At 53.8% G+C, this 26740-nt stretch overlaps 3 protein-coding genes across 4 annotated transcripts in view; all 3 read right to left on the bottom strand.

Annotated features, from left to right (window-relative positions):
* Positions 1 to 155: 155 nt before the first annotated feature.
* PEA15 (proliferation and apoptosis adaptor protein 15) lies at positions 156 to 8050 on the bottom strand. 2 transcript variants are annotated; one of them, XM_062192568.1, is made up of 4 exons: positions 7941 to 8050; positions 1976 to 2083; positions 588 to 743; positions 156 to 438 (listed from the first exon to the last, which is right to left on the bottom strand). In XM_062192568.1, the coding sequence occupies exons 2-4, from the start codon at positions 2079 to 2081 to the stop codon at positions 374 to 376; spliced, it is 327 nt and encodes a 108-aa protein (XP_062048552.1). In that variant the 5' UTR covers positions 2082 to 2083; positions 7941 to 8050; the 3' UTR covers positions 156 to 373. The 2 variants fall into 2 exon arrangements, with proteins under 2 accessions (XP_062048552.1, XP_062048551.1); XM_062192567.1 differs by having other exon boundaries at positions 158 to 438; positions 1910 to 2083; positions 7941 to 8049.
* Positions 8051 to 11813: 3763 nt separating this feature from the next.
* CASQ1 (calsequestrin 1) lies at positions 11814 to 21294 on the bottom strand. The gene is made up of 12 exons (XM_062193711.1): positions 21229 to 21294; positions 20274 to 20584; positions 18424 to 18508; positions 17532 to 17632; positions 17203 to 17314; positions 16815 to 16888; positions 16374 to 16504; positions 15193 to 15238; positions 14719 to 14773; positions 14413 to 14513; positions 13562 to 13636; positions 11814 to 12448 (listed from the first exon to the last, which is right to left on the bottom strand). The coding sequence occupies exons 2-12, from the start codon at positions 20535 to 20537 to the stop codon at positions 12305 to 12307; spliced, it is 1188 nt and encodes a 395-aa protein (XP_062049695.1). The 5' UTR covers positions 20538 to 20584; positions 21229 to 21294; the 3' UTR covers positions 11814 to 12304.
* A 3170-nt stretch (positions 21295 to 24464) lies between these two features.
* LOC133761061 (sodium/potassium-transporting ATPase subunit alpha-4) overlaps positions 24465 to 26740 on the bottom strand; it is a 34054-nt gene continuing 31778 nt past the window's right edge. The window contains exons 21-22 of the mRNA XM_062193710.1: positions 24837 to 24928; positions 24465 to 24544 (exon numbers count right to left, since the gene is read on the bottom strand). Coding sequence (XP_062049694.1) covers positions 24516 to 24544; positions 24837 to 24928 — 121 coding nt within the window. The 3' untranslated portion in view covers positions 24465 to 24515. The remainder of the gene's footprint in view (positions 24545 to 24836; positions 24929 to 26740) is intronic.

Raw genomic sequence — 26740 nt, 5'->3', positions numbered from 1 at the left:
ATGCAGGTAACTTTCTGCTTCCACATTTTAAAGGTGGGGGGGGGGGGGAATGAAAGGGAAGGAGGAGGAATGTGCCAATTTCTATTTGCATAGAAACAGCCCCCCTCTCCCTGGAGTGGGGAAACCAAGCCCCACCCCACCCCCCCCGCAAGCCCCTGACCCCCATCCCCTCACAAGGAGGAGGAACTAGATGAGCTAGACATAAAGACAGACAGCCAGAGCGTGCGCACACGCACACACACGCGCACAGTAAGGGGGTTAAGGACCAGGTTAGTAAGTGGGTAGATGGGGGGGTTGTCCTTGCCCCCTCCCATGGAGGATGGGGGAAGGGACTGGTCCGATGAAGGTCCAACCTCTTCTTCCTCCCCCTTGCTCAGGCTTTCTTCGGTGGGGGAGCCAATTTGATGATCTCTTCTTCAGAGGGCTGCCGGATAATGTCTGGGGGTGGAAAAAGGATGTGTCCAGGAAGGAAGTAGTAGGAGATTCCAAGCAGGCCCAATGAGCATCAGCCTCCACTCCCAAAATTCACATATTCCAAGGATAACCAATGGAAGGGGGCAGAATTTCAACTATAAATGGCCTCTTACCTTTGTATTTCTTGGCACTGGGGATACGGGTTAGCTTGGTGTCCAGCTCATCTTCCTCAGAGATCTTCAACACACGGGTTCTGTAGTCAACCACCATAGTGAGTAAGTCAGGACGGCGAGAGATCTCAAAGATGTGCTCAATGTAGGAGAGGTTGTCTGGAGAAAAGCAGAGAATGTGGGTCAGAACAGAGCTACAGAGGTCAGTTTCCCCTTCTCTTCAGAGCAGTGTTCCAGATCCAATGCTCAGTTGCTCAAATTGGTTATCAGGAGAGGATAACAGGAGAGGAACTACTAAGCCAGGGAAAGAAAGGTAAGGTACCCAAATGACAATACAGGGATTTGTTCCAGGCAGGGCAGATAACTGGTCAGTGAAGTTTCCAGATTATGGATTTAGAATGAGGTATTTAGATATCAAATACCTTACTGGGGAGAGGGGTCGACAGAAGAATTAACGTGTGTTCTAATAGCTCACACCCACCCTGTCCTTTTTCTACTTTCCTTCCAAGTAAGCATCAGGAAGAACTTTGCAACAGCATCTATGGCCTAGAGGAATAGCGTCCATAGACAACCCAGAGGGATTCTGGGTCTAGTGAGAAAGGTTACTCCAAATGAGAGAAGGCAGATTACTAAAGATGCTCATGTGCCTTCACCCCTCCCTCTGATAATTGCAACAGTCCAGCTGTCACGTGTGCTTGCCTTCCTGCCGGCTATCCACACTACAGGCAGAATAGTATATCTGAAGGGCCCTGAGGTCACTCTCCTATCCACTACCCCGTCATTTAAGGCCCTCCACAATAGTCTTGACTTACCTGTCCAGCCACTTCTAACTATGCTTTCCCAAATGCACCAAAAGCTCTCCCACATCTGCAACTGTGCTCCTCTGCCTAGCATGTCCTCTTTAGGATCCTGCCTTAGAAATCCCACTTGGCCTTTCACCAATTCCTCTCCAGAGTCCCTCACTGTGTAGGAGTCTCTAATCCACAGACCTCCCCCTAGAGTACTAGTCTAAAAGTGCGTAAGAAAATGTTAGTAATGTGGTTTTCTTTTAGATTTTACTACTTTTCACTTTTATGTTCCATGATATATATGTGATAATAGCCCCAGAGTATCTGAATAACATTTTTTCTTACTGACAAGAAGCATAATGAAAAATGTCTAAAGACCACTGCTCTAGAGCCCCTTTCACTGTCTTTGAGCATCTGTTATTCTGCCTTGTCATGGAGTGGTATGCCTTGTGTCGATAACTTTGAGTTCTTCTCTGTATGCTGAATGAATGGAGCCTGACCTGCTGATGACTGGCCCTGTGTGCCCCCCTCCCCCACCTTTGTCCAGCTTGTTGTGACTCTCCAGGAAGCTAAACCAGGCACTGCCAGTAGTGATCTCCTCACTCTTCTCACTGGGGATGTCCTCCTTGCAGGCTGATTTGAGCTGTTCCAGATCTTCAAGGGTGATGTTGTTGGTCAGGTCCTGGAGGAGCGTCCCGTACTCAGCCATGACTGGGGTTGGGAGAGAAGAAAGGGAGGAGAGGAGGCTGAGCTTAAGGTACAGGGTTTGGTTCACTCCCTTGCACTCCCCACTTTCTGGAAGAGACCAGGCATGTGCTTAGAACAGGAGGTAGAGGGGGAATGGGGCTGGAGGGGAGGTGGTGGGAGTAGCAGGAAGAAACTTAGAAGCTAGGAGCCAGGCTGAAATCTAGAGTGACAAGTCATACCTCTTTTCCTCCACCATCTTTTTCTTCTATTTCCCCCTCTAACAGTAACCCTGGCAACTGCTCCCCTGACTGAGGAGGCGGTTACCATGGCAACCTGCTCCCGACTTTCTCGCCGCTGTCTCCAAGCCCCCCCTAGAATCGCCCCACCCACTTGCAACCCCTCCCCCTCGTCAGAAAAGAAAGCCAAAACATTCAAAAACAAGGACTAGTAAGAAGCTTGCTGTGGCAGTGAGGGGCTGGAAGGGAGCTGGAAGGTTTGGTTGAAGCTCATGTGTTCTCATTCTTTCCCAGAAGCAAAGGGGTCCCTCACTTCAACTCCCCACCACCCCGTTAATGACTCATTTTGGATGGATGCCTAGTTGCCTGGTCTGACGGTTCTTGGACCCTCCCATGCTTAGCCTTGTATTCAGCCATTAGGGCCAGGGTAGCGGAGAGAAGCAAAGGGCCACCCCCACCTTTGTGCAGTTCATTTTCTGCCTTGACGGTTACTGAGTCCCCCCACTCAGCGCTCTCTCCTAGTCTTTGTGCTGTGCCTGCAGCCCCCGCGCCCAAGAATACCAAGCGGCTGGCTCTGGCCCCCTGCCCAGTTCCCAGGATGGCTGGTGGCAGGGGGAGGGGAGTTTAGATGTGGCTTTGGGAGAGTCTGGCAGGAAGGGGCTGCTACCCCTTCTTGCAACAACATCCTCCTGGCACTACCTTCAGCATGACCTCCCAGAGGGGGCTAGGCAAGGCCAGAGCTCATCTAGGCCCTCACTCTGTCCCTCTTTCCTGATCCTAGGTGAGAAAATACAGAACATTCAACCTTCCTTTTAGGAACTGTAGCTAAAACAGGAAGAAAGAAGGGTGGACCCCAGAGTGAACTTTCTGGATTTGATAAAATATAAAACTAGTGGCAAACTCAAAAAGGGCCTTATTGTCTCCAGTTAGTATATATTTCTTTTATAATTAGAAAATAAAGCATTAAAAAAACCAGACCATGCCACAAACAATCCGTGGCTAGACCAAGGGGTAGGTACAAGGTAAATGACCTTACCACACTGAAGCTGCCCACAAATCATCCCAGCATTGGACTGGGAAGGTGGCAGATCAAAGTGGGCTGGTTGATAGCCCCCCAACCCCCCTCATTTTCATCATTCTAGCCTCTACTTGCAGGAGAACAGAGGCAGAGAGGCATGGCTATCACACAATAAGAGGTGTGGACCCAGAAGTCCCCATTCCCAGCCCCCTGCCTGGACCAGAATAAACAAACCTCCCTTGGTGGCAGGCACCGTAACACAAACAGACAATAAGCTAGACAGCAGGGCTAGCAAAACCCTCACAAGAAACAGGCAGTCATAGGCACGCTCACTTGCACACCCAGGTGCAGCCAGACAGAAGGGCCCAGCGGTGGCCCTGCCAGGCCGGGCCAGGAACAATGCTCTCTGACTGTCAGCACCAGGAACCATCTCCGCCTTGAAATCTAGGTCACAGCGGCAGGCGCTGGAGCCCAACCCCCCTCCTGATAATCCGAGGGCAGAAAAAGGGGTTGTAAGGGAGAGGGGGTAGGGAAAGGGGTCCAGCAATGCCTATCAGGCTGGGGGATAGGAAGAGCTGAAAGAGAAAGGGTGGCATGGGAAGGCAACAAGAAGACCCTGCCCTGGTGGAGGAGACGCAGGGGCTAAGCTGTCTAGAAAGAAAGGGCAGAATTTAGGGTCACACTGCTCTCTTCTCACATGGAAGAGGAGTTTGTAAATATGAGAGATCCTGTGGGAGGAGAGAGAGAGAGTGTGTGTGTGTGTGTGTGTATGTGAGAATCTCTTGGGAGGAGTTAAAATGTAGGGCTCTGAATCTAAAAGATCTACAAGGGAGGTGGGCGGGAAGGGATCAATGTGTGTAACACACCCACCCACAAAGGCTGGGGGCAGTAGGTAAGAGCTTTCTAAGAGTGAGGCAGGTACAAGGAAGTCCCCAAGAGAGGTGGGGAGTGGAAATGTTAAAAGTAGCAGGGGAGAACTGTGTGCCAGGATCCCATGTATGGGTGCTGATCCCCGGGTGTGGGTCCAGGAGCAGGGAGGAGGCTGTGGGTGTGTTTGGATGTTCTGGTTAAGGGAGGCGTACGTGTCAGCACTGCATGTGTGGCTGTGGGTGCACTGGCTGTGAGTGTACGTGGGATGTGTTTGTGTGTGAACCAGAGGAGAGTATGTGTAAGAAGGTATATAACCATAGGCTTACATCCAGAGGGATGCGGGCAGAGCTTACAGAATGGAAGAAGGGAGCTGGGGTTGAGAGGGGTAGAGACTGAGGCTGCAAATACTGGGGGGTTGTGGGGGCAGAGGGAGGGGATGAGGAGAGGGAGCACACAGAGTCCACAGCAAGAAGGCTGCAGCCTCAGCTTGTTACTATAGCAACGTCAGTTCTGCCCCCCCCCCCCCCCCCCCCCCCGCAGTCATCAGGACAATAACACCACTGGATGGGAGGGGTATGGGGAGTGGTGAGTAAGAAGGGACAGAAAGGATAGGAATAGGGCCCCCTGAGGGAGCAAGGAAAAGCATTCTGGTTACTTCCTTCTCTGGAGAGATTCCATTTGTCCAGGCCTGGGTGTGGTAGCAGGGACAAGAGCAGAAGAGTTTAGGGGGTAATTTTGGGGATATGGACAGGTGGAATATCCTTCCCTGGCTCTCAAGTCTCACTATTCAACTATTGTCCCTGGACTGGGCTGGCCATGGTAGGACTTGGCAGAACTTGGCTCCCCCAGCCTCCATGTCACGCTCCTCACCAGAGATTCAGAATTCAGGGCCCGTAGGGAAGCCTTCTGCCTCCCCAGCCCTGAAAAGCCACCCTGATCTCGGAAGCAGCACAGAGGGCTGCCCAGAAAACACCAGGCAGACTGGGCGGAGGCCATTCTTGGGACAGGATACCAGGGCAGGAACCGGGACCGGAGCTGAAGCTGCAGGAAGTCAGTCCCCTTCCCTCGCAGCTCATTCTGTGCTCGCTCACTGCTTCCTCACACCTTCCTTCCCCCATCCCCTTCCTCCCCTTCCTTCCAAGCTGACTCCAGGAGGAGCCCTGACAAAGGTGGAGCAAACTGATGATGCTGGGGAAAAGGGGCAGGGAGTGTTGGGAGGACGACAGGGGGGTGCTCTTTGAGCCCCGGAGCAGGAACAGGCAGGCCCTAGGGGTGCTTTGAGAAGCTGGGAAAACTACCTGTGGAGGTGTCAGCACCAAAGGAATTTCTGTGCATTTTGACATTAATTCATGGTAGATGATCATCTCTTCCTAGCATTTAGTTCCAAATCCTCAGTAAATTTAACAAGTGCGAAGGAAGCCTGAGGATTAGGAGGTGCTGCCTCCCCTTCAGGCACATCTGCTGCAGCTGCCTGAGGCTGAGGGGCGGGGCCACACCACACAGCTGCGAGGACCTGGAGGTCCCTATAATGGGCAGGAAGGGACTCCCAAGCATTCAGGTCTGTCCGTCTTGTTGCCTGAAGTTGGGAGAAGTAATGAAGGAGAGGCAGAGGCATGGGGAAGGGAGGGAGAATAGGGTTCCAGCTGAGTGACGTCTGGACCACACATTCAAGCAATTCCATAGTTTATTTCCTTTAATATATTCAGCTGACTTTGTCCCTAAGCTTCTATCCAGCGTGGAGCATAGGGGAAGGATCATCTTTATTCCTGTAAGGAATGAAGAAGAGGGCTCTGAAGCTTCAGGGTCAGTCTGAGAGTGAGGGAAGGCAGGACATCTGGGCCCCAAAATGTTCAGTTCAAGAAGCAAAATGAGTTACCCCTGAGCATGCAGACAAGAGCCTTCGGGGGCACCAGGAGACAGCTGATAATGGATCAGGCAGGGAGAGGGGGCTGCCTGAGGAGGAGGGGGGGGGTAGGGCCTGCGACTGCCTGGTCCATCTCCTATCTCCACTCCCTGCTCTTATTTCTGTGTGTCTCCTCTCTCTGGCTCTCCTTTCTCATCTATTTCTTCCCCCTATGCTTTCAGCCTCTCTTCCTAGTTTCCCTTCAATGGGCTTTCAACACCTCTAGCTTTTCTTACCCGTCCAACTTGATGGTGGCCATGAATCCTTAGGACTCCTGGCTTCTGTTATTCGGGGTCCCCATGGGACTACTTAGAGCCACTGTTAGGAAGGGGTTTGAGTCCCTGCTGTGTGTGGTGGAAGGGGCCTGCAGATGCAGGGGTGGACTGCCTACTGGCTGGTGGAGGTGCTCACCGTGACATGTGTGAGAGAGGCACTGTGCGATTCTGTGTGACCCGCTTCTTCATGCATGACAGTACATGCACACATGCTGGGCACAGGTGCCGCCAAAGTGAGAAAGCAGACAACCAGGGAAGCCAGCAGCCTAGGGCATTGCTGGCAATCTCTCCAACAGAGTGTTTAACCACAAAGGGAAGAGCAATTAAAGCAAATCGCTCTGACAGCCTGGGGGCCAGACACACACCAAACAAGACATACATATTCAGCATGTTCCTCCTAACCCTGTTTCCTCCTCCCCAATTTCTGAGCCTCTTTACCCCACTCTCCAACACTCTTTGCACACCTCTGACCATCTCTCTCTCCCTGGTTCCATGCCTGTATCTCTGTCCCTTTCTCCATGTCGGTCTCCTCATACACATTCCTCTCATTCTCTCTCTCCATCCTTGGCTGACTCATTCTTTTTCTCCTCTCCCTTTCTCCCACTCCCTCCCCCATCCCTTGGCCACTGTGAAGCCTAGAAACTAGCCACTTCCAGCCCCCTGAGCTCTAACTGTACCCAGCAAGACGGACAGCCAGACGCCCCTACCCTCCCTCCCACCCAGTCAAGAGCACTGGACCATTAGCCTTCAAGATCCTGTCTCCTTGTCCTGGAGGTGAGAGACCAGGGTTTTCTCTCATCTCTTCTGTTTAAAGAGTAGTAATCCGAATGCAGGGCTGGGTTGGGGTCAGTGGCCCCTTCCATCCACTAAGCTGTTAAGTCCTGTTGGACTGGCATCTTGGGACCCACAGTCCAGAAGGCTCCACATGGGAGTGAGTGGGGTTGTGGATGTGTGTGATCTGGCGTGTGTGAGGCGATGTGTGTAAGAGTCACATGGGTGTGTGTCACTGTGTGTGCTGGCTGTCTCTTGTAGGTGTGCGTGTGCCCCTGTCAGTTTCGACACGAACTGTAGGGAATTAATTAGGGGTTTTACGTTAGAGATATCACTCCTCTACACCCCCAGCTCCTTCCTCCTTCCCTCGGGACAACCTTTGCCATTCCCACCTCTTCCCCAGGTGCGGAGAGCCGGCGGCGAGGGCACACGCGGCTGGCGGCTGGCTGCCCGCGGAACTGAGGCGGGGCCGGGCCGGGCCGGGAGGCGGCCGGCGGGGGCGAGTCCGGCCGGGGCCGCGAGGGAGGGGCGGGAGCTGGCCCGGCCGAGCCGGCTGGGCGGGAAGCAGGCTGCATCCTAATTCCCAGGCCCGGGTCCGACTCCAGGCTGCCGCTCAGTGGGGAAAGGGCGGCCCAAGCCACGCTGCCCGCAGCACACGCTCGGCGCCCGGGACGCACCAACAGAGAGGACCCGTCCGGGGTCCCCACGCTCCCCTGCCTGTCCGCAGGCGTCCCGGATGGTCATCCCTCCAAACCCAGACCCAAATCTGCTCCCTCCCCGCGACACGTCTCCTCTCCGCCCCTCTCACCGCCTCCGGAGCTGAGCGCTCAGGGAGCGGGCGCTCCGGGGTCCCCGGTTCTGAGCAGCGTCCGGAGCCTCCTCCTCGGCTGCCGCCGCTGCCGCTGCCGCCGCCGCCGCCGCCGCCTCTTCCGCCCGCGGAGCCGGAGCCCGAGCCCAGCGCCGCCTCACCCCACCCGGCTGGCCGGTGATGTCAGAGCCGGGGAGGGGCGGGGGGCGGGAGCGGCGGAGGAGGGGGCGGGGAGGGGAGGCCGGAGGGGGGGCACCAAGGGGCCGGGGTTCTGGAAGGCTCCTAGGACAGGGGACGGCATTGGGCGGAGGGCCGGAGTAGGGACAGCTCCTGTTCCGCCTAAACAATTCTCAGACTTCATTCTTTCACAGTGGGACCCCCCTCCTCCCCTTGTGACCGTTAGGTGACCACCTTGGCTGGGACCCCCGGAGGTTTAGGAATTTGGAAGGCCTTTGACCTCTGCTTGCTTTGGTATTTGAAAAAAGGTCTTTCCTCAAGCCTGGCGGTGTGGCACTGGTAGTAAACGATTTTACTCGCATTGGGCATGGGGGAGGGGTGAACGGTAGCATGGGGCCCTCCTCGACTTGACCTGGAAGCCCAGGGCCATTGACGGAGGCGGCCCCCTTGTTTTCCTCTCACCTTTCCCCAATATGCACCCCCCTCCTGCCATCCCCCACCATGATGTAATTTTATTTTCTGGGGAGAAAAAGAACAGCAGTGAGCTCAGCATGCAAATATAGACAACTTACAAAGCCGCACTTAGCTTGTCTCCTCGCGCTGTCCCTCTACCCAGGCCTAGCCTGGTAGCTCTCACTTCCCTTTCATCTCAGGGACTTTCCTCCCCCAAATTCTCAGCCAGACTGAAAGAGGGAAGGGAGAATTGGGGAAGCATCTGTTTTCACCCCCAAGGCCGACTTTGACATGGTATAGCTCTGGGAGGAGGCCCAAGCACCCCTACTGTTGGTGCCACCTCTGGGGACACCCCCATCTCACCTCATTTCCAGCCTGGCAGAGACCCTTTGGTCTCCAACCGCCCTGGGAGAGGCTCAGGCTCCTGCTGCCTTGAGTTTCACAGCTCTTTGCTCTTCCTCTCTCCCAGGGTACCCAGTCAGGGACCCTTTGATAGTAAGGCACCCTCCTAAATGTGCCTATCTATATTGATCTCCCTTGCTGTCTGTCGTAGGGCCATGCTGTTTCGTTGACCCATCTTTGGAGGCTCAGATACTAGATGACTTCCGCACAGACACGTAGTGTGCAAGTGCAGGGCTCAGTTCTCCTGAGGGCAACAACAGGCATGAGGGCTCCATGCTGGCTGCACTCCTTCTTTGGACAAGTTATGCCCCAGGCCTCCAGGTCTTTACCAGCATGGTGGGGATGCCAGTGCCTTCTAAAAGTTATTTAGTCTGTCTGATTGATTTGAAATGCTGAGAGCGAGACAGAAATATCCCATCCTGCACTTCATATCCCAGGTGCCCACAGTAGCTGAGGCTGGGCTAGACTGAAGCCTGGAATTCAACCCAGGTCTCCCACGTGGGTCAGGAACTCAATCACCTGCTGCCTCCCAGAGTGAGCATTGGCAGGAAACAGAAATTGGGGGCAGAGCTAGGACTTGAACCCAGACACTTCAGTATGGGATGTGGGTGTCATAAGCAGCGTCTTCAACACTGTGACAAATACCTGTCCCACCACCAAGCCTATTTTACAGGGTTCTTCTGAGATTCAGAAATAGTAAGTCTCTAGGGGCTGACACAGATGACTGCTTAAAAAATAGGAGTTGGGGCCCGCTTGGGCGTAGCTGGTAAAGCCACCACCTGCAGTGCCGGCATCCCATATGGGCACTGGTTCAAATCCTTGCTGCTCCATTTCTGATCCAGCTCTCTGCTCTGTCCTGGGAAAGCAGTAGAAGACGGTCCAAGTCCTTGGGCCCCTGCACCCAAGCTCCTAGCTCTTGGCTTCAGATTGGCGCAGCTCCAGCTGTTGTGGTCATCTGGGGAGTGAATCAGCAGATGGGAAAGATCTGTTTCTCCCCGCCCCCTCTCTAGGTTACTCTGCCTTTCAAGTAAAATAACTAAATCTTTAAAAATAACAATAAATGGGTACCACCAGTTGGATGAGTGCATTGTTTCTATTTTGTCCACTCCTGCCACCTCCTCTAGGAGCACTTCCTGGATTTGTCTTTGGTGAGTGAAAACTTTTGTAACCTCAGGTTCTGTTTTTTCCAGGCTTACAAATCCTCTAAGTCCCCCAGCAACACCTCTACTCCTGATCCATGAAAAATGTAGTGTCCGTTATTTATGAATTTGTTCAGCTGATTGGTTCTCCCTCCCCTTTTGCAAGAGAGACTGGCTCCTTCCTGCAGGCCCAGGTCTGGGGGTGCCACTGTGCAAAACTCACTCTGTCTCCATTCCTGTCACCACGGTGACAAGTTCTCATGACTTCAGTCTGATTATTGTAGCAGTCTCTGAGTATGAGTTGGACCCCTTGCCTTTCCATCATCTCCCCTCATATCCATCCTTTCCATCGCTACCATATTCAATGTTTCCTGTCCTTCCCAGCTTGCAAGATTAAATTCAGATACCACTACAATATTCAAATACCACCATAAATACCAACCCCATTATGCCACCACAAATACCAACCTCATGGCCACAACTTCCATTTCTCTTCTTGTCTCTGATCTCTGCGCCCCCAATCTGACAAGGACATCCTGCCCATGCTTTTGATGTTTCCACTGACTGAAGTGTTCCCTCCTCAGCTCTTTTTGCCTCCAACCAAATCCCACTCTTGAACATAAGGCCCAGAAAGTGCTCACTTCCTTCGTGAAGCCTTCAGGCCTGCTCTGATCTCTCTCTTCTAAGTCTATCCTGTTCTCTCACTTATTCCTCCTTCTTTTTCTTCTTTAATTTACTTATTTGAAAGTCAGAGTTATAGAGAGAGAGAGGGAGGGAGAAACAGAGAGATCCATCTGCTGCTTAACTCCCCAAATGGCCACAATAGCCAGGGCTGGGCCAGGCCAAAGCCAGGAGCCTGGAGCTCCTCCTGGTTTCCCACGTGGGTGGCAGTAGCCTAAGCACCAGGGCCACCCACCACTGCTTTTCCCAGGCCATCAACAGGGAGCTGGGTTGGAAGTGAAGCAGCTGGGACTTGAACGAGCGCCCATATGGGATGTGGGCAATGCAAATGGTAGCTTTAATCCCTAGACCACCACACTAGCACCCCCCCCTTTTTTTTTTAACATTTATTACAGGTGAATTGTTGAGTGGTTGGCCCTATGGACACAAAAAAGACCTGGGTTTCTGCCTTCCAGAGGCTCACGGTTTCCTGGGGAAGACAGGTGTGTACATGAAGGCCGACCACAGGATGTGTTCAGTGCTGGAGCGGTGGTGTACGTGGAAAGGGCAGTAGGGACTCAGAGCAGGGAACCTCAGGGAGGGGCGCATGGGGAAAGGCCTCACCGAGGAGGAACAATTGGGACTCAGTCTTCATGTTCAAATCAAAGTTACAGGGAGGCTGCTATCGAGCAGCACGTAATCACTTAATTACATCCTGCTTTGTATTTTTCTGCAGTTGTTTAGTTTGCTTGTCTTGACTTCTCAGTGAGACTAATCAGCTCAAGAGCAGGGATGGGCCCGGCACTCCTCGTTCTCCCGAGCCTAACAGCAGCCCTGGACAAGGACCATGTGTGCAGAAGAGGCTTGTTGACTCAAAGCAGATACATAATCCAGGCTTTCCTGGGATAACTCCCTGCGGGGAGCCCTACCCCCTAACTCATTCCTACAAGGCACCTGTACCTCAAGCCCCCGTCCTCAGGCCACCTTCCTTCTGCCAAAGGGGTGAGACTTTATTAACAGACACTTGCTCATGCTGCCCCAGATCTTTTTATTAAGGCCTTGCATTTGACCCAAATACATTAACGAGAGATTACCGTGCTACAGCCCCAAACACAGTGCCCTCCCTTCCTCCTGGCCAGGTCTCAGGGCACTGAGAGGATATAGGATTGGAGAGAGGAGGAGAAGGCTGTGCATTGATGAAGGGGAAAGAAGAGGGTGGGGGAAGGGCCCATAGCTATGCTAAGAAGAGCATCACAAGGGAGAGTGTGGGGAGCAATGGAAGACACAGATAATAGCGACAGGTAAGTTATGGAATAAGAATCAAGGGTGAGGGAGCTCGGCTGGGATCCAGGGAAAAGTCGCTCCTTTCCTCATCAGCTGAGGGGGATCAAGGTCTCAGCACCCAGCCTAAGGACCCCAGTTGGCCCAATGGCAGAGAATGACCAAGTGTCCCTCGAGGAGCTCAGGGAAGGACAGGAAGGTAGAAGGAGCTTGAGGATAACAGGTGGGGCTGGAAGGCAGCTGCCACAGCAACTAGTCATCATCGTCGTCGTCATCGTCTTCGTCGTCATCCTCTGTGTTGATCTCGCCCTCCAGCACGTCCTCCAGCCAGTCCTCCAGCTCCTCCGCGGAAGGCAGGTCCTCCTCGTCGTCCATCTCCATCCACACACTATCCGCCTGGAGGTGGCAGCATGGGGGACAGAAGCTAAGCCGACCCAGGGCTTTGGGGCTGCCCTTCCACTCCCTGTGCTCTGTACCTCTTTCCTTACATCCTCTGTCCCTTCCTTTTATCTGTCAGTGGCCAAGAAAACTGTCCAAGGGGAGGTCTAGGTTAGAGAAGTGGCAGGTGGGAACGGAACGGAAAGAAAAGCTGGATCAGCCAATGGGCCTGCTCCCTTCCTTCTGTCTCCCCTGCTCCTGCGATACCCAGCTTCCTAAAACAGACCTCTCCATCATGCCCTTGGTGCACAACCATGGATGGCTCTTCATAGGCCAAAAAAAAAAGTCAGCGATTTGTCAGCACGCAAGGCTTTTTATAACTGCCTCTACCACCTGCAATGATCTCTAGACTCCCAAGCCATAAAAAGCTACTTTCCTTTTCCTGAACCTGATACTCATTTTCCTTCTTTTGGCCTTTTGATCTTGCTTTTTCCTCAGCTTGAAAATGACTTCCCCTAATCACCACTTGTTGAAATCCTGCACACTGTGTAATCTCCATCTCAAATGCCACTTTCTCAAACTCTTCTCGGATAATCTAAAGCATAAATCACTTCGATTTCTGTGCCTTCTTGGAATTTTTCAAAAAAATTTATCAGATTCAGTCTTGTTAATAGAATACCCTCTCCCATCATTGGAATATAATGAAAGCAAAGATTGTAGCCTATTCAGTTAAACTCAGAGGACAGTTTTGAAACACCTACTGAGTGGGGGGTGAGAAGATTTCTGACCTCAAGGAACTCAAAGTCTACTGAGAGAGATAGGATACATAAAGAGTCACATAAAAGTCATGTTCTCAATGCCAAATGAGCTTTGGGTGAATGTCATGGAGGGAATGGTTTCAAATGGCAGATCTGAAAGACTTCACAGAGGAAAAGGATTGAACTGGGCCTCAAAGGATGGGCAACCGATTCCAAGAGGTGTGGATGGCCACATTCAGATTCGAAATCTCCCCCACCACCACCACCACCACCGGCCATTGGGCAGGGCATTGCTGGTTAGCAGAGGGGAGGAGAGTGGATATGGTGGGAAGCAGAGTTGGGAGTCAACCAGGGATGAGGGAGGGAAACTCACATCAGTAACATTGACGACTCCTATTTGTGGAGCTGACAGATCGATGTCGAATGTCTTCTCCCAATATGGGACCAGCTGCAGAGAGACCCAAATACGGCAATTGAATGGAGTCTGGGTGTACATGAGTCCAGGAGGGTGTGTGTGAGGGCCAGCCTCAGGACAAGGAAGGGGGCTAGCCTGGATTGGCAGTGGCTGGGGGACAGGTTGGCTGTAGGGCTTTAAGGCAAAGAGTAGAGGCCAGCAGTGAAAGCAGAAATCCCCAAGGGAAAGCATCAGGAGGGGCCAAGTGGGTGCGCTTGCTGAGAACAGGCAGGAGAGCCCTGTGCTGACCCTGGGCCTGTTGCTGACTGACCTTGTGATCTGGGGCAAGGCACCTCTCCCTGGCGCTCAGCTCTTCCACCCCTAGGTTGAAGTAGTTTTCCCTGGTAATCAGCAGTGTTCCTCACAGTTCTGTTCTTTCAGTTACTCACTGGACAGTGAGTGCGAGAGGTTGGGGATGCTGCCGAGAATAAAACTGCCCCCTGACACATGGAATCTTTGTGCTGTGACAACCTGAGCACAGGGTTATTGTGCCCGGCTCCTCACCAGAACTCTGTGAGTCCTGTCACACGAGCTACCTGCCAAGCCTGTGCTCTGGGAGTTGTGTTATGTCTCGTGCAACTCAACTTTTCATCCGATTTTCTATCACTCAGGAAGCCCTCTATGCCCTGGAGGGTGCAACAGGCATGGCCCCGCAAGGTCCCCAAACTGGGACATGGGGATGGGGCCTCTGAAAGAAAGCTCCCTGCTCAGAAGGTCCCTCTGGCTAAGCCCCAGCTTTGGGATGGCGATGCCTGAGCCGCGCCTCTTACCAGAGGGAAGTCATCAGGGTCAATCCAGATGATGCTCAGGTCGGGGTTGTCAGTGTTATCTTGGGCCACAGACTTGAGAATCTCTAAGAATTCGTAGCCATCTTGGAGGGAGCACAGGAGGTGTGTGGTGAGGCAGAGGAAATAGGAGCCCAGATCTACTTCCCTGCCTCCCACAACTCCACAGGTCTAGCCCCTAGACTGCTTGCAAACTCGGGGGAAAGCCAAGCAGTTGAGGCCCATGCTCCAACAAACACACCCGCCTCCCTGCTGCCCTCCTCCCAGCCCCATCTAGCACTGCTCTCTCACCAGGATCGGCTTCCTCTGCAAAGGCCACAATGTGGATTCCATCCATATCGTCCTCCTGATAGAGGGTGAGAGGGAGAACTGGGTCGGGGAGGAGACCTTACCACAGCCCTGGAAGTTAGGAGAGCTCAGACAGAGCTTAGGTGTCCCTGGAACCTGGGCTGTGAGGAGACCCAGCTTTCTGGGCCAGGTTTATTCTTGTGGAGGTGACCCTTTTCCAAGTGACCCTGTCCCTGTCAGTTCCAGAGCCCCACACCTCCTCTGGCGGCCCCTTTAACCCCAGAGCTTGGGGCTCCTCCCTCGTCATCTTCATCCACTTAGGTCTGTCTCCCAGTTCCCCACACAGTCCTCAGAACAGAAAACCTCCTGCTTTGGCGGGTGCACTGTTTGTTCTATAAGCGGGCCTGGATGTTTCTAGGGCTTGAGTCTTCAGCCACCTGTTCCCCTGAGGGCCTGGCCCTGGCCAGGGGCACTCACCCAAGTCTCATACATACTCTCAGGCTTCAGCTTCCTCAGGGTCGACCTAGAAGAGACAGACGGAGGGTCACTACTGGCCTATGAGAAGGACACCCGCTCCAGAGGGTCCCCATAGCGCAGGCTGCCTCTGGGTCAGGCCCAGGGCACAGACAGCTTGTAGCCCAGAACAAAGCCATCTGACAAAGTCTAAGCTCTGGGCACTAGGCCCAGATCAGTGTACAGCTGCAGCAGTGGGAGAGGGGAGGGTGGGCAACGGGACTAGAAGAGAGACTCTGGGTGGGTGTGGGCGGGGGGAGAAATGGGCATCTGGATATTCATTCATTTATTCATTCACTCATTCCATAAAATTGAGTTGGATGTTCTAGCAGTGTGCTAAGGTGCTGGCTAGAGTTGAACCAGGCAAACATGTCCCTGCCTTGCAGAAGGGGGCCATAATCTAGTGGGAGACAGTAAGTAGTATTTACACTGATGAATGGGTATTTTCAGTTGTGGAGTACGGTGAAGGAAAGAGAATTATAAGAGCTTAGGGCAGAGTTTTCTCCACCTCAGCGTTTTTGACATTTGGGGCCAGATAATTCTTTGTTGTGTGTGTGGGAGGTGGAGGTGGGGCACTGCCCTGTGCACTGTCAGATATTTGGCAGGGTCTCTGGCCTCTGACCCCTGGATATCAGTAGCACTCTCCATAACCAACAATATCTCCTGACTTTGCCAAGTGTCCCCTGGAGGGCAAAATCCTCCCTACACCTCACCACCTCCCCCACCAGCTTGGTGAGAACCACTGGTGAGCGGTGATAGGTTAGAAAGAACATGCGGCAGACCAGGTCCAAAAGTCCCAGTTCCGACACCACCTGTGGAGCCTCTCCAGCTGAGGTTGTTAGAAGGATGAACTATAATAAGGCAGCAAGCACCTTGCAGTTTCTGGCCAGCCATAGGCACTCACTTGTTGACAGATTGCTTTACAGTTCCGTCAGTATCACAATCAAGTGTACACAGTTTTTGGAGGCTCTTCTCTGTCAGACCCAGACTGTGCAAAATTACCAGTGTATCAGTGAGCACCTGGGCCCAGAAGCGTCTTCACCTCCAGGTGAGTCCAGCTCCCTGGCTGGCCAAGATTCCCTGGCCCATCTCACAGGCCAGGTGGTCTAGCCTAGCCCACTTGGAGGGGCGTCCCCAGTCTCTACCTCCTGTGCTCCTCCACGAAGCTGACAATCTCCTCCTCGCTGTTGGGCTTGTCTGGGATGGTCACAGGCTCTTCCATGAAAGCCTCATAGAAATCGATCTCGTTCAGCTTCAGGGTCAGCTTCTTCGCCACCTTTGGAGCAGGGAGGAGGAGGGAGGTGGATCAGGGGTGTCATGGGAGGAACAAATATTAGGAAAGGAGTCGTTTAACCTGGGTTCCTATCACTGCTGGGCGTCTTAACTTCTCTGGGCTTGGCTTAACAGGAGAGGAGTGGGTTAGAATGTCTAAAGCCCCTCTTTAGCTCTCAAATCTGTAGGGGCAGGAGGAGCTGGGGTAAGGCGGGGAGCGTGGGGACCAGATGCCCCATGGGTTTTGGGGACACGGAGCTGGAGGGCAGCTTAGGGGCAGGAGGGAAACCCATTCCAGCCATGAGGAGGCGAACCTTGCTGTCGAAGGTGGCGAAGAAGGGGATGTAGGGATGAAACTCCTCAGCCGCTTCCTCGTAAGCTTTGTAATCTGAGGGGGGAATGTGGAGTCAGTCTCTGGAAATCCAGGGTCCCCTGGCTGTCACTCCCTCTGCCTCTCTTCTTCTGTTCACTCTGAGACCAGCCCCCGCAAGTCCTCCGAGCGAGCGGGTAAAATCCAGCAGGCTGTACCAGGGGCAGGGGGAGCGCTCTGGGGCGCAGGGAGGTTAGGGCAGGTGATGGAGCGGACCACAGCAGGAGGGGGAGGTGCAGGGAGTTTGGTACAGTGCAGGTGAAGCAGGGAGGCAGAAAGACGGGTGAGGTGGGACCCAGGGAGGTCAAAGGCGGAGTCGGAGGGTTACCCACGCTCTGAGTCTTTGTTCTTGAAGTAGCCAATGAGTTTGATCTCATCCTCAATGTTCTCAAATGCCTGCAGCTCCCGTTCACCCTCAATCAGTTCTACGGGGTCCTCTAGGACCTGGAAGGGCAGAGGACTTGATTTGAGCTTCTGAACTGGGGCGAGGAGGGCAGCGGGGATCAAGGAGGAGGCGGCTGGGGAACTGGACGAAAGGCTAGATGTTGACTCTGTGTGTGTGTGTGTGTGTGTGTGTGATGTATGCTGTAAGGCTGGGGTTGGCGGGGACCAGTGGACAGTGGGATCCTGAGGCAAGGTAGTTAGGTCCAGGGAATCTCACATCAAGGAGAAACTCCACCAGGGTGTCAGCAGAAAACTCGCCGTCGTACTCAATGACTTCATCTCCTTTGAACACATAAATGCTGTCTTCTTCGGTTAGTCCTAGGGAGTGAGCAGGAACTGAGCCAGGATCCCAACCTTCCCATCTGAAAATCACACCGGACCCCACATCTCCTATCTCTCCTGCCCCTGCCCCACTCACGGCCACTGCCCCTTAGTCCTGCTCCCTGGTATCCATGTCTGGGTTTAGCCCAGGCGGCTAGTGTGGCTTCAGGGCCTCTCTAGGGAGAAGCTAAGGGTCTATATCAGGGGAGGAAATCGGAAGACAAACTTTTAGCAGTATTTCTTCTCTGCCTGTCATGACTAGAGACGAACATGCAAGCTGTCTCCTCTGAGCACTGCAGTAGCTGATTCTCAGGCCAATCCTTTAACTCTGCTATTACTGACCACATGACTTCACTATTGCTAAGCACTCCTCCCCATCCATATCCGGAGTCCTGGCCCACAGTCGTGCTGCCCCCTGGTGGCTGGGCGCTGTAACACCTGGCCACCGCTGTGGGGTGGGGGTGGAGGCGTTGGAAGACACGTTTGCCTTTAACACTGCCCCTGTGCCTGATTCTCCCTTCCCTCCGACACCATCCATGGCTCTTTAGGTAAGAGTAAAGAAGGCTGCCCCACCTCTTTCTAGCTCGGGTCTCTAAAAGGAATAAAGGAGAGGCCGGGCCCTCAGCAGTAACGCTTTCAGTCCCAGTACAGATGGGAAAGACACTTGGTGGGAGAGTTCCTGAGCCCCTCAGATGGCGCGGCCTGTGCGGCCAAGTCCTCCCACTAGGCCTCCCGGTCTCACGTGCCTGTGCCTTGTCCCCTTCCTGCCCCTCCCTCCCGTCTCTTACCTAGTTTCTTGGCCACAGCTGCATCCTTCTCAGAGTCCACAAGCCCGAAGCCGACACCCTTGTCTTCCAGGACTTGGGCTGCTAACTGGAGGGAGGAGGAAGGGTTAAAATGAACCCTTGGACTTCTCATTAACCCCTATTCCCCCTGTCATGCTCTCAACTCAGGCTAATGGGGGTGGAGGAAATAGAAGTTGACCTTGATCCTTTGCTAAGACCGGGGTTATTCCAAAACTTACAACCTTTGAGATCACCTTACATCATCCATTTATGGTTCAACATTTATTTAGTTCATGAATATTTATTGCACATTTGCAATGTTCTCCTTATGTTGAACTTTAAGGCGCTACGCTGACACCTCCCAGGTCTTGGGGGGTGCTGGGGAGTCTGGCTTCAGAGTGATTGAGGGTGTCTCCCCTCCCCTTCCATCCTGATCCAAGGCCAAGTCAGGGTGGGGTGAGGGTAGAAGTCTCTGGGATTCTTCTGAGTGACTCCCAACGGCAAGAATCCTGGAGGGCGAGGGGCAGGGCCTCTGGTTGATAGGCTGAGGAGTGGGTACGGCCACAGAGCTGAGACTAAAGGATGCCACTAAGTCTCTGGGATTCTTCTGAGTGACTCCCAACGGCAAGAATCCTGGAGGGCGAGGGGCAGGGCCTCTGGTTGTTAGGCTGAGGAGTGGGTATGGCCACAGAGCTGAGACTAAAGGGTGCCACTCATCACCTTCACAGGGAGAGACACTGACAGGACTGAGAGGCCCTCACCTCGCCCACTTGCCCCCTAGGCCTCCCAGCTGTGCGCTCCACCCTGGTTCACTGCCCAGCTTTCCCCTACCCGGCACAGACTCAGGCGCCATCATTCTCAGGGGGATGGGCAAGGGAGGGAGGCACTTGGCAGGTGGATGGCTGGGGATACTAAGCACTCTGGATAAAAATACCCGGCTCATTAATCAGACGGCAGGTTCCAGCGCCCGGCAGGGGCACACAGAAATGAGAGCCCTGAAATGTTCCAAGCTGTGGGCAAGCTGGGGCCTAGCTGCACCACCAAGCCAGGGAGGGGCTGCAGAAACTTAAACAAAGAAAGTCAAACACATGCTGGCTCCTGGAGGGGAGTGTGCGACCACATCTCCCAGTCCTCCAGTCTTCGTCCTTCCTCTCCCTCTCTCCCCAAAACCCCTCCTTCTCTCCTTTGGGTCTGAAGTCAGACTCAGGGAGCGGAGATGCTTCCCACTAGGAGAAGGGGAAGAATCCCAGAGCCTTCCTCGCTGTAAGAGTTTTCCCATCGAGGTGTCCAGTGCAATGGGACAGAGACAGACAAGGAATTACAGAGGAGGGAGGGAGAGAGCGGGGACTGGGGGCCAGCTGGAGGCATGGTTGTCTCCAGGAGATATTGAAACATTTAGCCATTAAATAAGTGACACTCAAATAAGATAGCAGTGGTATTTAATTTGGGTATCTGTGGGGAGAAGGGGTGTGTGCTGACTTGCAGAGTACACAGGGGGTGTAGGGGCTGTGATACCCTACAGGGCAGTTTTCCTCTTGCCCCCAGCTGCCTCCCTTTTCCTTGTTTGCCCCCTGTCCTAGTCAAACCTGGTCCTAGCAGCCTCCCATGGCATGGGGGGGGGGGGGCAGGTGCCCTGCAGCCTCCCCTCTGCAATGACCTGACCAGGCTGGGTCTTTTGTGTTCCTGAGTCCATGTCACAGTTGGTTAAGGCCACACACAGACCACCTGTGTCCCGTTTCTCAAGACAGGGGTCCTGCTGCACGGCCCCCGGGCCCTCAGATGCCACCCTCAACAATGGACACAGGGTTTCAGGAGAGGGGCTGGCCTCTGCAGGCCTGCAGACTCCCACTCACCTCCAGGATCAGCTCCTCCATCTCAAACTGTCTCTGCGAGGCCTTGTCATCCTCGGGGGGCTCGTGGTAGAGGAGCGCCAGCACCTCATACTTCTTGAATATGTTCTTGTAGTTCTTTGCGTTGACATTGACTACACGGTCCACACCGTCGTACTCGGGGAAGTCCAGCCCTTCCTCCCCGTGCACCCCCGACTGGGGCGAGCCTAGCACCAGCAGTAGCAGCAGCAGCACCGCCCTGGCCCCCATCCTGTCTGCGGCGTTCATGGAGGTAGTGGGATCTGGGTCGGCGCTCCTGGTCCAGAGGAGGTTAACTGGGGGTACAGAGGGGCCCCTGGATCCCAAATCCTGAGTTCAGGGCTCAAGGTGGGGGTGGGGTGGGGAGTGGCCCAGAGCAGGGGACAGAGGACACTGCCGGGTCTTGGAGAAAGTGCCGACAGAGCCAAGAGAAGAAGGGTCAGGAGGAGGGACAGGAGCAGGGGGCGGGGAGGGAACCGGAGCTGCCCCCTGAAATTGGCACCCCTCGGGCCCCACCTGGTCCTGTCTAAATATGTCTCCGTGGTTGGCAGGAGAGACAGATAGCCTTCTGAGGCCAGGACGGCTCCAGGAGGGCCGAGGGCCGGAATCCTCCCACCTCCTGCACCTCTCCCCCAGGCCCCCACGGTTCCTTCCCTCCCCCTCCCCCAGTGTCCCGGGCTCCTCAGCCCCTGTCCCCACACAGAGCTCATCACCATATTAAGAAAGGAAAGGGAGAGACGCCCGCCGCCGCTAAAAATAAGATCAGATGAGTCGGAGGTAAATGAAGCTGGCGCAGGGGGCGGGGGCGCAGAGGTGATCTGCAGAGCGAGGGCAGGGCAAGGGTAATTAGAGAGAGGCACGGGCAGGTGGAGAGGTGGTGTTGGCGGGTCGGGGCGAACTGACAAGCTCGGACCACACGGGGGACAGATGTGATACTGACTCTGCGTCCTAAAGCCCGGAACGGAGTCTGTTTCTTTGGTCTGGGAGGGGCCACTGAAAGTGCAGTGCGGGCTGCAGGAGAGAGACCCCCTGCGCTTCGCGTTAAAGAACCAGGACCAAGGATGAGGTCATTCTCTGAATAAAAGACGGAGCCCCGTCCAAGACTGGCGACCTGGCCCGGCTCCAGCCAGTTTCCTTTGCTTCACTCAACACTCCTAACTCAGGAATGCAGGGTAGGGCTGGCTTGGCTGGGATCCCACCCAGTAGGGATGCAGATTTGGGGTTTCTCTGCGCCGGTCCACCGTCCCCCTCCCCCCCCCCCCCCCCACCAAGAGAAGGAGAATGCCATTTGTCTGCCTCCTCCTGTATGTGCTCTCTGGTCTGATCCCGTGGGACTCGGTTTTCTAGGACAGTGGGGAGGGAGATTCCCCAGGCTGTGGGATTCCAAGGAGAGCGAATAGCTACTACTTGCTCTTGTGCCCCTGACATTGAGACAGAAAGAATCATGTAGAAGTACTGTGGGGGAATTAATACCAAGACAGCAGGAAGAGGTGGGCCCTGTGCCCTGAACCAAGAATGTCGATTAATTCTGTGCACCTGAGACCACAGCGAGTCGGAGGTAAGGGCTGTAATTCCTGGACCCCAGCCTGGAGGGGAGGGCAGCATGGTTGAGTTCAGCTTTGGGCACCTGGGAAGGAAGGAACCTCTCCACGGCCCTTCAGAGCTGTCACCATGCAGAAGTAAACTGAGGCACAAAGGAAACCAGACCACAGCCAGACATTCCACCCCCGCACCCCCCGAGAATCTCTGATGCTGGGGCCCGATGGGGGCAGTGTCTATTTTGCATATGCAGGCAAAGCCGTGGCAAACCTTAGCAGAATAGCTTTTCCACACTCTGTTGGAGCAGACCTTACACAGTTCAGCAAGGACGGCCCTGCAAATCTCAAGAACATGGCAGGAGTGAATCCAAGAGGGACAGCTGTCGCTGTAGCAGGAGAGGCCAGAGCTGGCTCAAGCCTGGCCCGTTAGAGCTAGAGACCTCAGGATCCTGTGTCCTGGCCTCCAGACCCCCGACCAGGACAGTGACGGCTGGGAGAGGCAGGCAGGCCTGCCCAGAAGTAGGTGACCTACATGACAGCCAGCTCCAGTTTCTCACTTGGGTGGCATTCTGGGGAGGAGGAAACATCTGGACAGAAACTCTGGAACATCAGACTTGTCCCATGGTCGGTCTGACCTCTTGCACTGTCAAGCTTGGGAGAGGGGAATGCAAGGTGATGCAGGCCTACTCTGTCCCTCACCCTCTCACCGGTTGGCCCAGCTTGCTCCCTCCTCTCCCTGCCCCCTCTGGCCCAGTGCCACCTGCACCCCCTCCTCTCTCTGATGCCTTACTGTCTGTATTCCACTCCGGCCCCTTCCCTCTAGGCCCCTGTCTTCAGGCCTTTGGATTTAACATGCCTCAGCCATTGGGATCACATGACCCTGAGTTGGGGCCTCTGTATTTTTAACCCACCAGACACCCAAAGCTCCAGCTACTGAAACCTGAGGCGCTGGCCCCTTGGCGCTCCCCCTCCCCACCTCACTCACCCACACCCCGACCCCTCCATCTTCCGGGGTCTGGTTCAGCTGCAACCATGACGGCAGCTGTGGAAAGACCCCAGACTGGGATAGCCCTGTCCCTGGGAGACCTTGTGTTGAAGGGGGAGGGGCGCCGGAGGGAGGGAGACCTCTGAGGAGGGCCTGAGGTAGTCGCCTCCATCGGTGCAGCCAGCTGTGCCTCAGCTCTGGGCAGCGGCCTGCCTTCTGCCAGCCTGGAGCCTGAACTCCAGACCCAGCCACGGCCCTTCCTGGTCCCAGCGCCAAGCATAGGACGCAGTCACAATGCGCGTCCGTGTGTTTTGTTTTTGGTGACAGCTGACAAGTTTTTCCCTCAGCCTTCTTCTTCTTCTTCTTCTTTTTTTTTTAAAGATTTATTTATTTATTAAAAAGCCTGAGTAACAGAGGGGCCAGGAGCTTCTTTCTGGGTCTCCCATGTGGGTGCAGAGGCCCAAGCACCTGGGCCATCATCTGCTGTTTTCCCCAGGCCATTAGCAGGGAGCTGGATCAGAAGCGGAGCAGCTGGGACTTGAACTGGGGCCCATATGGGATGCCGGCACCGCAGGCAGCGGCTTTACCCGCTGTGCCACAGCCCCTGCCCCCTTCCCCCCAGCATTTCTCTCACTCTGAGCCTGTGAGTACTTCAAAAAGTTCGTGGAGAATGGAATGAAGTGTATTTTAAAGCAAAACATTTTGTAATCTCTGCGTAGCCTTTTCTATGAACTTTTCAAAAATCTTTCGCACTTTTAGACAGAGCCAATCCTCTCACTCAGAAAGGGACCTGAGAACACTGGCCTGCTAGGTGGAAAGGGGACTCCCAGAGCCAGAGGACGCCGGAAGAGGCAAGGGAGAAGGGCTCCCCGGGACTCCTGGCAGAGGCAACCCCCAGATGCAGCAGCGTACCTGGCCCTGAGCCTCAAAGAAAAGCCCTGGGGATTCAGGAGTGCTGTGACAGCCTCTCATTCAAGGCTCCACCCAGGAAAGCAGGCTGGGGGGCGGGATGAGGTCACCCCCCACCCACCTGGCTCCTGCACAGAGGGTCACTGCTCCCCAGGCTGACTTCTCGGGCCCACAGGTTCTTTGCTGATGAAAGGTCTCTTCTAGCACTGTGACGCTGTGCTCCGTAAGCTGGTCCGAGGGCCTCCAAGGGGCGCGAGTGACCCTGCCAGCCCCCGGGCAGCTGTGGCTACTGCTCCTCTCTCACCCATTCTTCTGTCCCTGACCCTAGCTGGACCTTGCGGGCAGTCCTTCATCGTGTCCTTTCCCACCAAGGGATTGGAGGTGACGTTAAAGTGGGGCAAGGATGTTTGATTCTGATTCCCTCCCAGCATCCACTGAGGCTCCTGGGAATCTCCCCCTGCCCCCCACCCCCACCTCTGATCACCACAAAGCCCTCGGGGAGCCTCACAGGAATTCCCCAAATCAGATAGGGCACATCCAGCCAGGTGAGAGCTGCTCCAAGTGTTTACTCTCTAGACTGGCTACTGGATGCCACAGGACCCTGCCCCTCCCCACCCCATGTCCCACCCATGGTGCCCTCCACCCAGCCCCAGGATCGCCTGTCTCTCCCATCCAAGGAAATTCACCCTAGCGTCTCTTGGCCCCCAACCCATATGTGATCTCTGATGCTGTGGCAAACATGTCGTCCGGGCTCTTACGACTCCCAGAGCTGTGTGGAGCTCTCCTCTGCCGAGTTTAGTAGTAAGTCTCCCTCTCCAGCCAGCCTGCAGAAGAAAAGACATCAGCATAGAAAGGGTGATGGCAGAGGGAGGGGAGCAAGGGGAGCGAGGTGGGAGGGAAACACCAAGGACTGGAAGGAGGCCTGGGGTCTGGAACCCGGCAGTGGACCTGGCACAGAGGAGTGGAAGGAGCAAGGTACTGGCGCCGAGAACTCCAGGCCTGGGGTCAGGCAAGGAGGTGGGAAGAGAGGCGGTGGGTCTGGAGGAACCAAGCAAGAGGGGGGGCCCATTAGGAATCTGGAGACCACTCAGTCAGAGCAGGGCCCAGGAGACTCACCGCCAGGCCACTGACGGATGATGAGTTTTCTGATTTCATCGTAGATGAAGATAAGAATGCTGTAGGGAACAGCACAGAACCACCAGGCTATCCTGCCGAGAACAAGAGTCAGTCTGGGTGGCTGGAGACCTCAGGGGCCAGGGAAAAGCAGGTGCACAAAATAGTGCACAGGAGTTGGGTGTGTCCATCACTGTGTCCACTCTGCACCTGAGACAGAGCTGGGTGCTGGAGACAGCAAGGTAAGTAAGACACTGTCCAGCTCTAGCTTAAGGAGGTCAGAGCCTGGGGGGGGGGGGGGAGTGGGGGTAGAGAGGGGAGGAGGGGCTCAAGACAGAGCACACAGAGGTGATGATAATATCATATGGTGGAGGTGCAGTGTTCATGGAGATTACTGACTGCCTTTTGTGCAGTTGCTGAGGGAGACCTCTGTGTTCCACACACTCCAGGCCTCGCACCTGCAAAGGGTGAGTATCCGAGACACTCCCCAGACAGCTAAGGTGGAGAAATTCTGCCAGGAAATATATATGTAAATATACACTTTTCCATATTGCAAAAAAAATGGGGACTTTTTTTTTTCCTTCCTGAACCTCTTCTATAATTAGCAACCAGGATGACAAGCACTGAAGTGGGCTTGAATGACAGACAGAAGAGGTGGCCTAAACCAACAGCCCTGTCCAACACATGTGAAATCTAAAGTTTTCTACTAGCCACATTAGGATGTGTAAAAAGAAGCAAGTGAAATTAATTTTAATAATTTTATATAACCCAATACCTCCAAAATGACCATTTTTCAGCACGTACTCAATATAGACCTTGCTAACAATTTAGTTTCCATCCTAAGTCCTAGAAATCTTGATGGCACCATCTCAGCTCACATACCAAACCCTCAATGGTTAAAATGGGATAGTCCAACCAAAACAAGAGTTGTGTTTAATGGAAATACGTTTTACACTGCTCTAGTTTTAAATTTTAAATAAATTTAAATGCAATTCAATTCCTCAGTCTCTCTAGACATATTTCAAGAGCTCAACAGTCAATACAGACAGTGGCTACGCTATTGGACAGTACAGGACCTAAGCCATGGTTCCTTCTGCACACAGCACACAGCAAATATAAATGTTTATGTACAGATAGTCACTCATTCATTCAGCAGTAATCATATGTCTACCCTGTGTCTGTGTTCTGTATTTGGGAAACAAAAATGTAACCATGTTATCATGTAACCATTTTGATCTTTGACATCAAGGAATTCAGGGGGTTGGAGAAAAAAGGTTGAACAAAAATAAGGAATCACAATATTAGGTGCCAGATTCTATGATCGTGATATATACAGAGTGTTTGGAAGCACAGGTAACACTCAAATGCATTTGTTGTTACTTCCACATTGGTAACAGCAACAAGAACAAAGCCGCTGTTAAGAAAGCATCTACCACGGCCCGAGCGTGCTCTGTGTTCTGTACCCATTTCTACACGCAGGATCCTCACAGTTCTCGGAGCTTGTGCAGGTGAAGCTGGGGCACAGAACGGTGCTATACTTGTCCAAGGTCACAGAACAATACACAGTGGAGTTGATTTCAAAGCTGGGATTGTTAGTGTCTGATGCCAGCACCAGGGTGTGTTAAACATTCATTGCGTTGTGTTAAGTATTAAGTAAAACACTTCAGAGGATGGAAAAGTGAAGGAAGTATGCAAATACATGGAAAATGCATTGGAAGGAAACACACTAAATCATTAACAGAGACTACCCATGCAAGGCTGTGCGGTGGCGATAGAAGTGAAATGGGACTTCTGCTTTTTTCTCTGTAAAATTTTTAAGTGCAATTTTTTTTCACAAAAGCATAACTAATGTTAAAACAAAACAAAACAAAGACCAGGCAGTTGAACAAGGCAAAGTATCAGACAGT

This window comes from Lepus europaeus, chromosome 5 (genome assembly GCF_033115175.1).
Source record: "Lepus europaeus isolate LE1 chromosome 5, mLepTim1.pri, whole genome shotgun sequence".
NCBI lineage: Eukaryota > Metazoa > Chordata > Mammalia > Lagomorpha > Leporidae > Lepus > Lepus europaeus.
This window is presented reverse-complemented; position numbering and strand designations above follow the sequence as displayed.